This window comes from Poecilia mexicana, unplaced genomic scaffold, assembly GCF_051168715.1.
Source record: "Poecilia mexicana isolate PSO_F unplaced genomic scaffold, ASM5116871v1 scaffold_20, whole genome shotgun sequence".
NCBI lineage: Eukaryota > Metazoa > Chordata > Actinopteri > Cyprinodontiformes > Poeciliidae > Poecilia > Poecilia mexicana.
This window is the reverse complement of record NW_028263389.1, coordinates 5,179,017-5,193,603: the sequence shown is the minus strand read 5'-3', so window position 1 is coordinate 5,193,603 and position 14,587 is coordinate 5,179,017. Positions and strand designations below refer to the sequence as shown.

At 40.3% G+C, this 14,587-nt stretch overlaps 2 protein-coding genes across 2 annotated transcripts in view; one reads left to right on the top strand and one right to left on the bottom strand.

Annotated features, from left to right (window-relative positions):
- arhgap29a (Rho GTPase activating protein 29a) overlaps positions 1–4,677 on the bottom strand; it is a 35,762-nt gene extending 31,085 nt beyond the window's left edge. Inside the window, exons 1-2 of the mRNA XM_014981408.2 lie at positions 4,409–4,677; positions 2,600–2,982 (exon numbers count right to left, since the gene is read on the bottom strand). Of these exons, the coding sequence (XP_014836894.2) occupies positions 2,600–2,885 (286 nt within the window). The 5' untranslated portion in view covers positions 2,886–2,982; positions 4,409–4,677. The remainder of the gene's footprint in view (positions 1–2,599; positions 2,983–4,408) is intronic.
- A 1,233-nt stretch (positions 4,678–5,910) lies between these two features.
- Positions 5,911–14,587, top strand: part of prkdc (protein kinase, DNA-activated, catalytic subunit) — a 37,438-nt gene continuing 28,761 nt past the window's right edge. The window contains exons 1-23 of the mRNA XM_014981410.2: positions 5,911–6,206; positions 6,692–6,768; positions 6,863–6,967; positions 7,056–7,130; positions 7,431–7,539; positions 7,622–7,734; positions 7,972–8,071; positions 8,165–8,220; positions 8,881–8,911; positions 9,377–9,534; positions 9,656–9,802; positions 9,927–10,091; positions 10,174–10,342; positions 11,139–11,188; positions 11,303–11,410; positions 11,513–11,662; positions 11,764–11,873; positions 12,040–12,199; positions 12,295–12,381; positions 12,465–12,584; positions 12,875–13,034; positions 13,127–13,236; positions 13,968–14,055. Coding sequence (XP_014836896.2) covers positions 6,044–6,206; positions 6,692–6,768; positions 6,863–6,967; positions 7,056–7,130; positions 7,431–7,539; positions 7,622–7,734; positions 7,972–8,071; positions 8,165–8,220; positions 8,881–8,911; positions 9,377–9,534; positions 9,656–9,802; positions 9,927–10,091; positions 10,174–10,342; positions 11,139–11,188; positions 11,303–11,410; positions 11,513–11,662; positions 11,764–11,873; positions 12,040–12,199; positions 12,295–12,381; positions 12,465–12,584; positions 12,875–13,034; positions 13,127–13,236; positions 13,968–14,055 — 2,611 coding nt within the window. The 5' untranslated portion in view covers positions 5,911–6,043. The remainder of the gene's footprint in view (positions 6,207–6,691; positions 6,769–6,862; positions 6,968–7,055; positions 7,131–7,430; positions 7,540–7,621; positions 7,735–7,971; positions 8,072–8,164; positions 8,221–8,880; positions 8,912–9,376; positions 9,535–9,655; positions 9,803–9,926; positions 10,092–10,173; positions 10,343–11,138; positions 11,189–11,302; positions 11,411–11,512; positions 11,663–11,763; positions 11,874–12,039; positions 12,200–12,294; positions 12,382–12,464; positions 12,585–12,874; positions 13,035–13,126; positions 13,237–13,967; positions 14,056–14,587) is intronic.

Genomic DNA, 14,587 nt, shown 5'->3' with positions numbered 1-14,587 from the left:
AGGTCAACAAAAATGTTGGCTTAATGAAGACCAGTTTCAGTCTTATTTTCAAAAGTTACTTTTAATCTAACTAACAAGCCTCGTCTTAACACATAATCTAATATATTGGCTGTACAAGGTAGCAATGTGGCTGCGTTTATCCAAATCTGCCCCTTCCTGTAATTAGACAAGAATAACCATCCCAGGGGAATCCTTTGCTTTTCTAACACATGTTGGCATGCATTTAATTCAATTTGGGGGGGAAAAAAGGAGAAGAAAAAGGTGTACTCGCTAGACCTATAAATCGTTTGCATTAACAGCTCAGAGGACTGACAGGCACTGACGTTTCAGTTCAGGATGCATCTCACCAGCAATCATAGATAATTATAATTTTGAGTGAACAGGGGATTACAAACTGGTTTCTCAACGGTTCCTTAGCAGCAAAGCCAAACTGTCTAAAATGACAGCTATGCAACTGGGCCACATAGCAGGGACCTGTGCTCACACGCTGTGTGTCGATCCCGTTTAATCTGGTTTTAAACGGACTCAAAACTGCAACTCTATCTGATTACGCCAGACTCCAGGCAGACAATATCCAACAACCACGAGGGATCAACTTGTAGCTAAAGCCTTCTTCTGCTCCATAAAGCTACAGGTTTAAATCCCCTGGCACATGGTGGTTTACTGCGTCGATCCGCAAGTCTGCCAACATGGTTACTGAAAAGTTGCTCAAGCTGCTCTGTGTTGGACTGCACCTTTCGAGGAAATTAAAATAAAAATAAATAAAAATAAATAAATAAAATAGGACAAACAAGAAAAATCTGAGATTTCCTTTCCATCATGCTTTGGGAGCCATGGTGCTGCTAGTGAACAAAAATGGCCGACACCACCATGTACTTGACTTTATATCAATTAGGGCTTTCTAAAGCAAAACATTGTGATTTTTTTTTTTACATAATCTCTCGTACAAGAATTACTGGAGTTTGTTTTTTATTTTATCAAAAATTGAAGATTCAATTGTTTTCCAACAAGGTTCCCATGCCAACAACGTTATAGATCTTCAATCAGACTTAAAAGTGGACATTAGGACAAACAGAACCAAATACAAATGCTGTGTGTATGGGGGAAATTTAATCATGTCATGTCATTAGTAAGATTCCTGGCATCACCTTCAGGCAAAATAATGCTCAGTTTACCAAATGAGTTTGAGAGGACATCTTGAATGCTGCATGAGACTTTTGCAAAAATCATGTACCACCTTTTTTATTGCTTTATTTACCATACTGTACGGCACAACGCAACATGAACTTGGCTACGTTAAGGCGTTTGGCTCAGGTTTGTAGCGTACGCTGCCATAAACAAACTGGTTTAGAGTTGGTTTGCTCGGCACCCTAGTGCTCAAACCAGCCGCACCAATAGGGGAAACGAACCAAAGTTCACCTAGAATGAACTAAAACACCTCAGGAATGAAAACATCTTTACTCCAATCTGACCAGAACACACAGTTCCTGTTAAGAAGTTAGAACTTTTTTTTCAGCCTCACTCCAAAACAAATGATAGATGAATAATGATTATATATCTGGTCTATATCAGTCATCCCTTTCTCACAGAAGAGCAAGAGGGGCCAGAGGGCGATTTTTAGACCCTGGTGGAGATAGAAAAGTTCAGTGGATACAATTATTTTCACTTGAAACTATCATCCAATCCCCCAAAATTAAGAAATCTGGTCCAATTTATTGATGCTTCAATGAAGAAAGATTTCATTTGACTTCACACTCACAAGCTTTTTACACATCTTTACTTGGAGTGATAATCACGCCGCGGGGGACAGTTAGTGCATCATTTCAAGACAGCTTTTAACTTTTCCCTCAGTGGCGTTTTGTTACTCCGCTAAAATAAACATCGTTTTCTGCTTTACAGGAAAAGATAAGAACTAAAGCAAGACTGAGATAAGACGGGTTGACTGACCGCACAGCCAAGGCCGCCACGGGACAAAACAGGTAGCCGGGCCCGGCTGTAGTGTGCACTGTGGTGAAAGCAACAGTGTGTGTAAACAAGTGAGAGGACGATGTCGACGGCTGCATTCCGTTATAAATCCCGTTCGCTGTGCTTACACTGTTCAGCGTTTTTTTTTTTTTTTGTTTTGTTTTCTTCCTTTCCGTTCGCTGATGCTGAAAGCCATGACTTCAACAATTAGTGTGGGACTCATGTGGGGGACAAACAAAGCAACAAGAAAGCACAAGAGAGACATGTTTTGGTACGGAACACTGACACCAGATCGCTCGGCTCATATGTGAAAGCGCACACACTCACACGAGTGTGACATAGTGATGTTGTGTAATTGGGTGCAAAGCCCACATCCACGTGGCTGTTGTGGAAACAAATCTTTCACAGGTCCCCTCCAATGACACTTGGAATATCTGAAAAAGCTCAGCTAAGCTCAGATTAGGTTGATGGTGTGTGAGTGCATGTTTTTATTATTATTTTTTTTTATTACTAAGCTGCAACTCAGCTTAGTAATAAAAACACACCGCTTCAGTCACTTTCCATCAACAGCAGAGAAATACAGCAAAAGCAAACACACGAGATGCATGCAAAGACAGCAGGCTTCGTAACACACCTTTGGAGTTGAACACCTCTTTGAGCTGCAGGAGCACGTCGGCAAACTTGCGCACGTCGCTGACGAGCTGCATGATGTAGTTTGGATCGGCGGGGGCGGCGTCTTGGTTGTCCGAGGTGACCGAGTTGTTCTTGGCCAGCCTGGAAGGGCTTCCCGACCCCAGGCTGGAGCTGGAGAGTCGGGAGATGCCTAAAGTGAGTTTATTCCCGCTGACACCCCCACTGCCTCCGCCCGATCCACCCGGTCCTCCGCCGCCACTGCTCTGACGCAGCATAGCTGCAAGCATGCCTTTGGGGTCCCGTGGCCCTGGGACCTCGATCCCAGTTTCCCTTCGATTCAGCTCCGTGTTCAGACCGACCACTGCTGTGCAGGGATGGAGGACGCTGTCAAAATGAGAGAGAGAGAGTTTTGTGAGCGTTAATCTGGTCAGAAGCAAAGGCAATGTTATGAAATCATCAACCGCTTTATGGCAGTGACACAGGAATGCAATCAGTTTGATTTGCGCAATGCATGACGAGGAATAATACATCACTATTCCTGCCGTCTGCTGTTCTTTTCCTGTCAGAAAATGATGCAAGAACTTATTTCAGCCATTTGCTTATGTATCTTTCACTAGTAAATCTTCTAAATTTTCTTTGAAATTCACAAGGACTACTACAGGGACTAACTATGCAGTGGAGACAATCAATTACTATGTATTTTAACAGTTAGAAATGATGCATACTTATTGTAAAGAGAAACTAATTGAATTCAAAGGATTGGGATTGCTACTTTGGCTATTTGAACCACTTTCTACTGCTGGTTTTATAAGATCACCAATAAACAGAAATCTGTTTATATCTCAGAAAACAACAGAATATAATTTTTAATAGTAGTTGTTTCTGTGAGACTTTAAGCAGTGATAGATTTAATCTAGAGACAATAAGAATAGTTCAATTTTAAAATATTTTTGTCATCATAGTCATCATCAGGTCAATAGATATCACACAATATTGGTGAGAACATTTTAAGTGAATATTTACATCTTCCTTATACAGTTCATAATGTCCACTTCATTTTGAAATGTAAGGCATTGCTTTGAACAGGGAAGTAGGTCGTTTTATTGTGATGTCGATAACATGTCATAATAACAGCCCCCTGTTTATAGTAAAGATAATTTAACACAGATCCCTGGCAGGGAAAACCCTTTAAGGTTAAAATAACTTGATTTACATGTTACATGTTCCACTTTTATTTGTAATTTACATATAAAAAATATATTATTTAATGACACGCAAACTTAAAGTCTATTTAAAGTATATTTTTGGAGGCGAATCAGTGTGCTGTGGAGGTGTTTCTGCGCGTAAACACGAACAAACGCGCCACTTCATGAGAAACAAGATACCGTCATTATTTTTAAACGTTTTTTCTTGAAAAAGTATATTACTATTCATGTGGTCTGCTCACAAAGGATGGACCAGTTCAAGTTGACAAATTACGACTTTGAATGTCGGCGTTTAGTTGAACAAAAATACTCCAAGTTAAAACTGACGTAATTGTTACCGACGCGCATCTTTCATGTTTTAGCGTACGCCAAACTAACGTGTTCACGATAGAAAAAGCTAAAGGTAGTTTTCCTAAAAGTAATACGGGGGTACATTTAGAAAGAATACAACTCAACAAACACTAACGTATAAGTTGTCTAAAACAGAGGTTGCTAAAAGTGTGCTATTTGTGAGAGCATAAATCTCTGCTGACCGCGGTATTCCGCTAACTGATCAAATGCCTTTTAAAAACATTTCTTATAGCTGAGAAAGTAAACGTACGCACCTGCCGTTGAATCCTCAAACATTACAGGGAGGGAGAGAAATATCCAGAAACGGAGAAAAATCCGATCACCAGAACGGAAAGAAGTTACTTAATCCACATGGACACTGTGATATCCTTGTCGGTTACAGTCGCGACGTAAACGCCGGTAAAGTGCAACTCAGTTCCTCAGAGTGGGAGCTCCTTCTATCCCCATGTGATACACACCGCAACTGGTTGGTGACCGTGAAGGTATGCACGCGCCCTGGAGTTTTCTACAGTCCTATGAGAACAACAGGTGCCCCGAAGTTTAAACTGGTGAAGTACAAAAAAAATAATGCTTGGTACATCCTGTTGAGCCTTTCAAAATAAATGCATTGCAGAAATTAGTCGCCAGCAAGTAAGTGTCCTTTTACGGCAATACAGTAAACCCGACTATAAAACCATACAATTAAAAGCTTTTTGCACAATTTTAATGAAACGGGAAAACTCAGATAAATTGATTAGACAAATTAAATTGCTGTACAAATAAATAAATAAATAAATATATATCACGGACCTTAGTAAAAACAATCCAAATCTAATTACAAATACTGATTAAGGTTAGTAAATCAGAACATTCTAATCTAGCAAGTCCTAGAAGGGCTTAAAATTAGACTCGCTGCAAAATGTCTATGAACCAAAACTTTATAATTTTTTGCTTCAGTGGTCGAGATTGCGCACAACGTCAGACTTTTAATACATTTAAGAAAACGTAAAAACTGGATTTTATTTATTTCTAAAGCATGATACATTTTGTACGCAATATATTTAATGTAAACCTTGATAAGGTAATATCTTATTCTTTTTGGCCTTTAATAAAAGATTTCCAGCATCAACATAGGACCCGTGGGCAAACATCGCTCACTGATGACATCTGCTGGAAGGTTAAATGTAGTGCAGGCGTCATCTGTAAAGTTTCATGAAAAAATGTTTGTTTCAGATTACCTTAGTTACTTTGCTAATATGAATTTTAATCAGACTTGACTAAATCTGTTAAATTATATTAAAAAATGTTAAACTGAAAAGTGCGATCCTTTTTTACTTGTACTCAGACAGTAAAGTCAAGTAAGTAAAGTTGTTACAAACCACAACCGCAAGTGAATAGTTAAATTCTGACCTCCTCAAAAATGCTTACTGCTTATGTTTGCTTGGCACTACTCAAGCAGCTACATCAGCCTTTGGGGACTCTTTATTAATTACACTAAATTTATTGGACGATGAAGAAGACGACATAAATGCTTGCAACTAACGTAGTTCCTAACTAAATAATTTAATATATAACCATTTAATTTTCTATACGTTTGTTACTGTTTGAATGTAAAATACATTGCCGATTCATGTTGTTTATTCGCTCTCTGACATGTGCATATGTTACTAATTCAGTGAATATAGGCTGTATTTAAAACAAAATGGGTTTTTTTCGCGGCTTTCATTTTGAAACTCTTCCAGGTGACTTCCTGTTGTCGCTCTTCCTGGTGTAGGATTTGAGTGAAATCCCTCCGCTGGCAGTTTGTTTTGCTTCTTCTGACCTCCTTCATTCTGTGGCTGCTCTCGCGCTAGCTCAAGTAATGTGGTGCGTTTAGCAGCCTGTTACAGCTCGGACGGGTGGCTGGAGCCATGTCTTCCCAAAGCGTCCCCGTTTCAGGGATTCACGGGCTTCTTCTCAAACTTCATGAATTACTTTCAGATGAAGACAGTCGCTCTGCAGCCCTGAAATCTCACGATATAATCGGTGATCTGGGGCAGGAGTGCATGCTAACAACCACTGAGAATGAACTGGGTAAGAGAGGTGGTCTCATAGTGAAAACGGCGCCAAACTCCATTCAGAGAACTACAGTTTGAACTCATTCATGCTTGAGTTGTTGACAGCGGTGAAATATGCTGATGAACAAGGCGCTCTGCTAATGCACAAGTATTAGTTGTTTGTTCGTCGTGCAGAAAATACTTTAATAAGCCTGCTAAAGTCATTTTTTCATACCTTGTACCATAAAGATCTACCGCCAAAACTGCACCTGAGCTCCTATTGTTGTTATTCTTTAACCACGTGGTTTTCTGAGCAAAACAAAGATGCTGAGAAGTTCAAACCATGCAAAGCACACACTTTCCTGCCATATTAACATATTAGGTTCTTGCAAAGTTTATCCACAAGCAGATTAGTTTCTTTGTTGAGGCTGAAATCAGATTGATTTTCATAAAAATATTTTTTTGTAATATGAATTGAAGAAGCACTGACACATGCTTTCTCTCTATTTCCATCTAACAAAGCTTTACAGGCGTCACTGTTGTTCTCAAAAGACTATGGCCTGCTTAGCTTCCTCAGGAAGTCCCTGCCATTGGAGGAGGTGAGCATTTTTGCAATATTCTGCCATTAAACAATCACAAAGTCAACATAACAATCTTATTTTTTTTATATTTTTTGTTTGTTTGTTTCTTCAGCTGCGGGACACCCGTGTGGAAATTCTGCTGTTCTTAGAGAAATTTTTGGACAAAGTGTCACCGAGAGTCAAAGGCTGGGAGAAAACCTATGCCACAGACATAAGAGTGAGCTCGTCCACAGTCTAGGATGTTTGCTATGTTACTTTTACTAGCAGAATGGTTTCATAGTTTATTCATTGTTTTCGTTGTGCAGGACATGTGCATGGGCGCGTACACAAAAGAAAAAGTTGCCAAATGTAGGACGCCAGTGTTGGAGCTGCTTATAAAGGTAAGCTTTTTGTTTCCTATGTAGTGTCGACTGAGTACAAATAAGTTAGTAACTTAACTATTTCACATTACGAAATAAACTTTAATATCAGACAAAGTTGACAAGTAAATACAAATTTATGTCTTGATTATTGTATTTATCTAACCCCTTCAAATGTAGATGACTTGAAACAATTCTGGTAAGATGAGAGGGATAAAATGTTTCAACAGGGATCTGAAAGACTTCATTCTTACTGCATTTTATCTTAAAAGGAGACATTTTGTTCCTCTCTTGACATCACTTTCATTGACCGCTCTGCAGGTTCTTCAATCAACCAAGGCCTCCAGCGTGGCTGCAGAGTTCAAAATCGGCGACATCTTCAACAGATTCTATAGTGAACTCTGTCAGAGGAGCAAGTTACCCGACTCGGGTGAGTTCTTTTTTGTTTTTCTTCTTTTATTTGGACATGAGGTGATTGAGCTCATCAGCGTCCCTTTCTTTGTCCTCCTCAGTTCTCGGCAAAATCTACGAGTTGCTCGGGGTTCTGGCGGAGGTTCATCCCAGCGAAATGGTCAACAACTCCGACAAGTTGTACAAGGTCTATCTTGCGGAGCTCAAAGAGCAGGTTGTGTTTTATTCTTCGTTCCTTTTGTTTCATTTGGAGCCGGGAAAGCACAGAAAAGATAAGAAGCGTGCAATGGTTTGAGACCGATTGCTGTAATCTTGAGTTCCCACCAGCTCAACGTTCAGAACTTGCATCTAAAATTAGACACAGACATGAAAAAGCTGCTATCTGTTGTTAGCAGACCCGTGTGTTGTACTGATTGATTCTCTTGTTCTCCCTCCCTCTTCCGTCTCCCAGATGACTTCCTCAACAAAAGAGCCAAAGCTTTTGGTTGTGGCTGGATGTTTACGAGGCTTAACTGCCCTGATGGTTAATTTCACCAAAGCCATGGAAGAAGGTGGATGATGATGCGCTTGTCGACATATTTACGTTGCGTCGACTTATATTGAGATAAAAAAAAAGTACTTTTTTTTTTTCCTCTCCCTTCCAGACCCGGTTACATCCAAAGAGATCTTTCAATATGCCCTGAAGTCCATCACTCCTCAGGTTATTAATGCGCTTTATCTGCTTTTTTATATTCGGACATGACCAAGATATTCAGAGTATTTTATTACATTTTTTTATAGATGGACCAACACAAAGTAGTGCATAAATGTGAAGTTGAAGGTAAAGGATGTGTGGATTTCTGCTCCTTTGAGTCGGTGTAATAATGAACTGTTTTTAGCTTTAATTACAGCTTCCTGGTCTTTATATTTTAGTAAAGTGTGCGTAGTTAAGGTTTTTATTTCTTGAAATCCGAGGAACTTCAGCAAAAAAGAAATATTTCTATATTCAGATTTTTTTTCCAAGAAAATTAATTATGCAACTTTTACACAGGACAAAAATTAGGCCAAAAAAATGGGAAATGGAAAAAGGAAGGAAGAATTACAGAAAATTGTGCCTTTTATAATTTCTAAAACGTTGTGATTCGTCTCCCTCTGTCTGTCGAAGAAAAGCGTCGCCTCCTCTTCTTCCGGTTTTCGTGGTGTAAACATTTAATCTGTCCTTGTGCATCGACGCTATTATGTGTTACTTTGTTTTGGTCTCATCAGAATGTAATAAAAAACACATTGTTTGTGGTAACGTGACAAAATCTGAAAGACTGAGAGGTCTGAAGACTTTTAAAAAGCTGTATACCAAAACTTTGTGGCTGTTACTCTTTCACAGATGGAAATGAATCGCTACGCTGTCACATTTGGTGAGCCTTATTATTATTTTTTTTTTAGTCAAAGCAACACAGTATCTATGTATTAGGAGTAATAGGGCCACTGTAGATAGAAAAGAAGGAGGAGTACATTTATGCCAAAAAAGATGTCTTGGAAACTTGGACATTACCAGGTTTGAGAAGTTGGAAATTTGCTGAAAATATCTCAGAAATTTTGCCATTAATCTTAGAAATTTTCTGGAAAAAAACTTGCTAGAAAAATTCTGAAATTTTGAGATTAGTCTCCAAATTTCCGATTTTTTTTTTCTTGCAAGTTTTCAAAGTCAGAAATTTCCAAGTTTGTTTTCAAGAAATCAAAACATTTCTGAGTTGTTGTTTTTTCTTTTTTTTTTTTTTTGGAGCTACAGTTTAATCTACGGTGGGTCTAATTACGCCATTACACCTAACAGTGTTTAAAGATTATTAAATTAGAATAAAAGTGTGTCTTTCTTTCGACAGCCGGGCTGCGGTTGTTTGCCAGACATGCGTCCCAGTTCAGCGGCTGCCTCATGGACCACTACAGGGCTCTGTTCGAGACCATGTGTAAGCTCTGCGGACACATCAACGGCGAGATGAAGAAGACGAGCTACAGCGCGCTCGAAGCCTTCCTCAAACAGGTTGGAAAACAAAAACTCCAATCCTAACCCCTTTCATCTGCTTATGATGTTATTACACGTGTGCACTTATTTATTGATTCATTTACCTGAAGTCCTGTGCTGCTGCTGACTTTTCTCCCAGGTTGCCCTGTTAGTGGCGGACAACATTGATGAGCACAAAAGCAAGCTGAAGTTCTTCATGCAGAAGTTCTGCGGCATCATTAAAACCATGGAATCGACGCACAAGGAGCTGTCCATCGCCATACGTGGATATGGCTTCTTTGCAGCTGTATGTTAATCGCAGCCTTTAAATGCCCAATCAGCTGCTTTTCTCATGAAACCGCAATAAATGCGATTTACTACTGTGTGTGTTCTCGCTCTTAGTTTATCCTGTTTGTCTTTTATTTGCGCAGCCGTGCAAAAAGGTGTGCCCCCAAGACGTGGACCTGATGTACACGGAGTTAATTCAGCGCTGCAAGCAGATGTATCTGACCGAGTCTGACGGGGAAGATGACAGCTTCTACCAGCTGCCCAGCTTCCTGGACTCCATAGCCAGTGTCCTTATTCATCTGGACAAGGTAGAGACATGAGGACACTGCGCAGTAAGTCAGAGGGAGAAGGTTGTGCTAATGTACTGTAGCAACTCCTTTGTGTGTACAGATTCCAGAGGTGTATACCCCACTGCTGGAGCGCCTCCTGGTGGTGCAGATTGACACCTTCCCTCAGTACAGCGAGAGGATGCAGTTTGCCTGCAGCAGGTCCATCCTGAAGGTCTTTGTGGCCGTGGCCTCCAAAGGACCAGTGCTGTGGAGTTTTATCAGCTCAGTGGGTAGGTGGAGCCGCAAAACACTTGGATCCAGTGGCTGACGTCTTGAACGGTGGGTGGGATTAGGATGGACGATCTATTAATCTCCTATTGTGTTATATTGATCCGTTCATCACCAGTTATCCAACCAACTATTGACCAGTTAACCGTCCATCCAACAACCAATTAACTGTCCAGCCTTTCACGAGTTGATCATCTATCCATTGACCAATTAACCATCCATCTATTGACCAATTAACCATCCATCTATTGACCAATTAACCATCCATCTATTGACCAATTAACCATATATCCATCCATACATAAATATGTAAGCTTAAGTGTACTTCTACATCTATGTCTAAGTCTTTCAGACTGGGAGGAAGTTTCTTGTCCACTGCTCTTGTCAGGAAACCAAACAGATTTACGTCAGATTTCATTCTGGACTCTGACTAGGTCATTTCAAAAATGTTTCTGTTGTTCTGGTGAAGCCTTTTGTTTTGTCGATCTGGTTGAATGGTCAGAGTCTTCGGCGTTCCGGCTGGGACCGTTCTTATTTTCATCTACTGTACCTTTTATGAAACGCCACTTCTGCAGTGAGCAGTAATGCATGTCAAAGTTTTGAAATTATTTGTTTTGGTCTTTTTTCTTCATTCAACATCGCAGCAATCTGACTCTTGTGATACTGATGCATTTTGACTCTCCGTTTAGAACGAATCAATGTGTGTACAGATAAATTCAAACTTGAAGCTTTTTGTTTCTGTACGTCTGTGTTTTTGGACAGAAGTCAATGTTCAGCCTTGCTTCTTTTTTTTTTCAGTGCACCAGGGTTTGATTCGAGTCTGTTCAAAACCCATCACGCTATCTGAGGTCAGTCATGCTGTTTACATGTGGTTCACACAGAATTACTGAATGTGGCAGTCGCTCTTTTTAATCTTACCGCAAAAACGAAAGAGGATTTTTTTTTTCTGTTTCTCTTCTTAGGACAGTTCCTCTGAGTCCGCGGAAGTTCGGACTGGAAAATGGAAAGTTCCTGCCAGTGCCAATTACCTCCCGCTCTATAAGGGGCTTTTGGACTGCGATCAGCTGAAGGTGGAGTTTTGTTTTAATTTAATTATCTTCCAGAGGTGAAATGTGTCTGTTTGGCCTTCTTTTCCACCGTCATCGTGTTTGGCGTCATTTCACCTCCTGTAGGATTCGGGATTTCTAGACGGAGCTTTCCTGAGTCAGAACGCGGCTCTGGGCTCCTTGAGCCGCCTTCTTTACGACGAGTTGGTCAAGTCAATTCTGCGCATTGTGGAAAAGTTGGACTTATCGGTGCAGAAAATAGCAACAGGAGAGGAGGTGACGGCCGCTCTTTGTGCATCTGCATCAGTAATACTCAAAACTCCTCCTCGCCCGATGATTCTGATTGTAATCCCTGGATTTGTCTTTGTGTTGGTTAGGCCCCCGACGATGCAGCCCACGTCCTTCCCTCTTCAGACCCAACGGCGAACCTGTTGCCCAATAAGATCAAAGACTTCACTGCTTTTATCAACCTGGTCGACTTCTGCAGGTACAGAAACGAGATCAAACCCAATTTTTGTCAACCCACCAGCCGTGTGCTTTATTTTCCACTTAGCTTTGATTACATAAACATTACTTTATTAAAGCGTTTAAATATAGAACGGTTGTAGGTATCCAATACAGGATGAAGGCTTTAGTTTTGTTCTTCTCTGCAGCGAGCTGCTGCTGAACACGCACGTGGAGAACTTCCAGTCCTGGATGTATCCCCTGAGCCACGAACTGATCCTGCACTCCATACGAAATCCACTCGTCAGCGGCTTCTACAAGCTGCTGTCGGTCGCCATGAAAATCGCCAAGAGGATCAAGTACTACCAGGTCATTTTTCCTTTGTTTAACTTTAGAAATTTTTTTAAGTACGCTTCTAAAATGTAGGCCTTAATTTACAATAAATAAAATCTTCTTTTGATCAGGGTGTGGGAGTGAGAAGTTCTGCATCTACTCAGGATGACACAGTCAGAAGTGCTTGCTTTGCTCTCTTCTCAAAGTTTGGGAAAGAGGTATTTTCTCTTTTTGGAACACTTTTTTTGTTTGTTTGGGGGGCCATTTCCTAACATTTAATAACGCACGTGTTTCTTTCCAGGTGTGTGTCCGAATGAAGCAGTACAAGGATGAGCTGCTGGCTTCCTGCTTGACCTTTGTCCTCTCTCTGCACCACAACATTGTTGCTCTGGACATGAAGGCCTACTGTCCAGCCCTGGAGGTACGGGCAGGGGGCGGAGGGTTCTGAAATTTCTTCTGCTTAGTGATGTTACTGGGGTTTCATCACCAGGAGATCTGGTGATGAAAAAGCAGCTAAACCTCATTTATCCTGAGAATTTAAAACCATTTTGGCACACTCCCAGAGTTTTCTGTCCAAATTCAAAACATCGTTAACATTTAATTAACATTTAATGTGAAAACAGCTATAGAATCATAGATGAGTTTTCATGAATCGCTCAAAACATTTAGTTAGCTTACAAAGATCGTTAAAGACGTTCTGTTCGGTTCCAGACGGCTCTGAGGTTGGGTCTAAGTCACATTCCTCTGGCGAATGCAGCCTTGGACGCTCTGGAGGACTGGTCCTCCCGCCTCCCACTGGACACCATGCAGCCGTGCTACGCCGACATCCTGCCCCTCCTGGATGGATACCTGAAGACCACCTCCTCCAGTGGTAAGAAGCTTCGGGGGGGATCGGGAGTCTTCTGGCTTTTGTTTTCACTTCACTAGGTGCAGAAGATTTAAATCTGATTCTTTTTGCTTCAGACAAAGATGAGAGCAACTGGGAGGTGATGTCCTCATTGTCTTCAAGACGGGACAAAGGATACAGCAGAGTGATGACGAGGCTCCTCAAGAAATCCAACCAGCTTTCCATGGTAGGACCCAAGTTATTTCTTTTGCTAAGGAAAATCACAAACTATTCATTAGAGGTAACAATATATATATAGATTTGTAAATTTATATTCCTCTATCAATTAAATGATTATCTATCCAGGGTTTCCCCCAGTGTATTATAAGCCTGGCGGGCCACCAGGCTTTACTTGTGCCCCCACCAGGCTAAGCATTGCTTATTTATTTAAGTTTTTTTTATGTTTCCATTCTTTTCAGACTTTATAGCTGGTGGTCAGGTATTAATCTTCCAATCTTTCAATAATACATAATTATCAAGTGATATTTTCAAATTTCTTGTCATCTTAAAAAATTTTTTAGCAAAAACAAACACGACGGGCCGCCACATGAATGACTGCAGTAGCACTGGACTCCACATGTTTTCTGGAGGAAACCTTGCTATCCAGTTACATCGGTGCAAAACATAAATAAAAAACCTATGTCATTTAAAGTTTAATATATTGTTAGATTGACCTGGTTGGTAAGTGATTGTGTTGTATCGCCTCATATCGATCACAGATTTAATTAAATTGAACTGAAATCATATTGTTTATTGGCAAACATCGTATCGTCATCTAAACAAACCGATACATTATATTTTGATAAAGCAGGTGAAATACACCACCTCTATTTAGCGAAATTCAACAAGAATTTATTGAAGCAAAATAAATTCTTAAAACTCATAACCCAGCGTTTTTTAATTGTTTTCTCTGCACAGGAAGACGCTCCTCTCGTCATGCTAAGGGTCAGGGTGGTGAAGTTGCTCGGCCACCTGGGAGGAAAGCTGAACAGGAACCTTGTGACGGGTAAAGATTTGAACACCAGATGTAAATTTAAAGGGATTCAGCCCAACGGTGAAGAAATGGATGCTTTCATTATGAGATGCTAAGGAATCCTTTGTTTTACACCAAACCTAGCTTAAATGTTTGGTGATGAAAAGCTCCATCTTTTATCTTAGTCTGAAAAATCATGAATAAAGATCATGGAAAATAATTGTATTTCCTTACTTTATTCCCATTCACTAAAAGCTGTGATCACCCATCCATTTATAATCTATTCTTCTTTCCATTCACTTTTTTGTTCATCCATTTACGTATCCATGTATTTGTACATCATGCAGCCAGCTATATTCCCATCCTCCTTCACTTTTTTCCTTCTTTTCATGCTTCCACCTAGCAGCGGGCAATTTGGACTTTAATCACAATATTTTATGAAGGTTGTAATTTAAAAAATTTATATATTACCGTATTTTCCGCACTATAAGGCGCACCTAAAAACCTTCAATTTCCTCAAAAGACGACAGTGCGCCTTATAATCCGGTGTGCCTTATGTATGGAC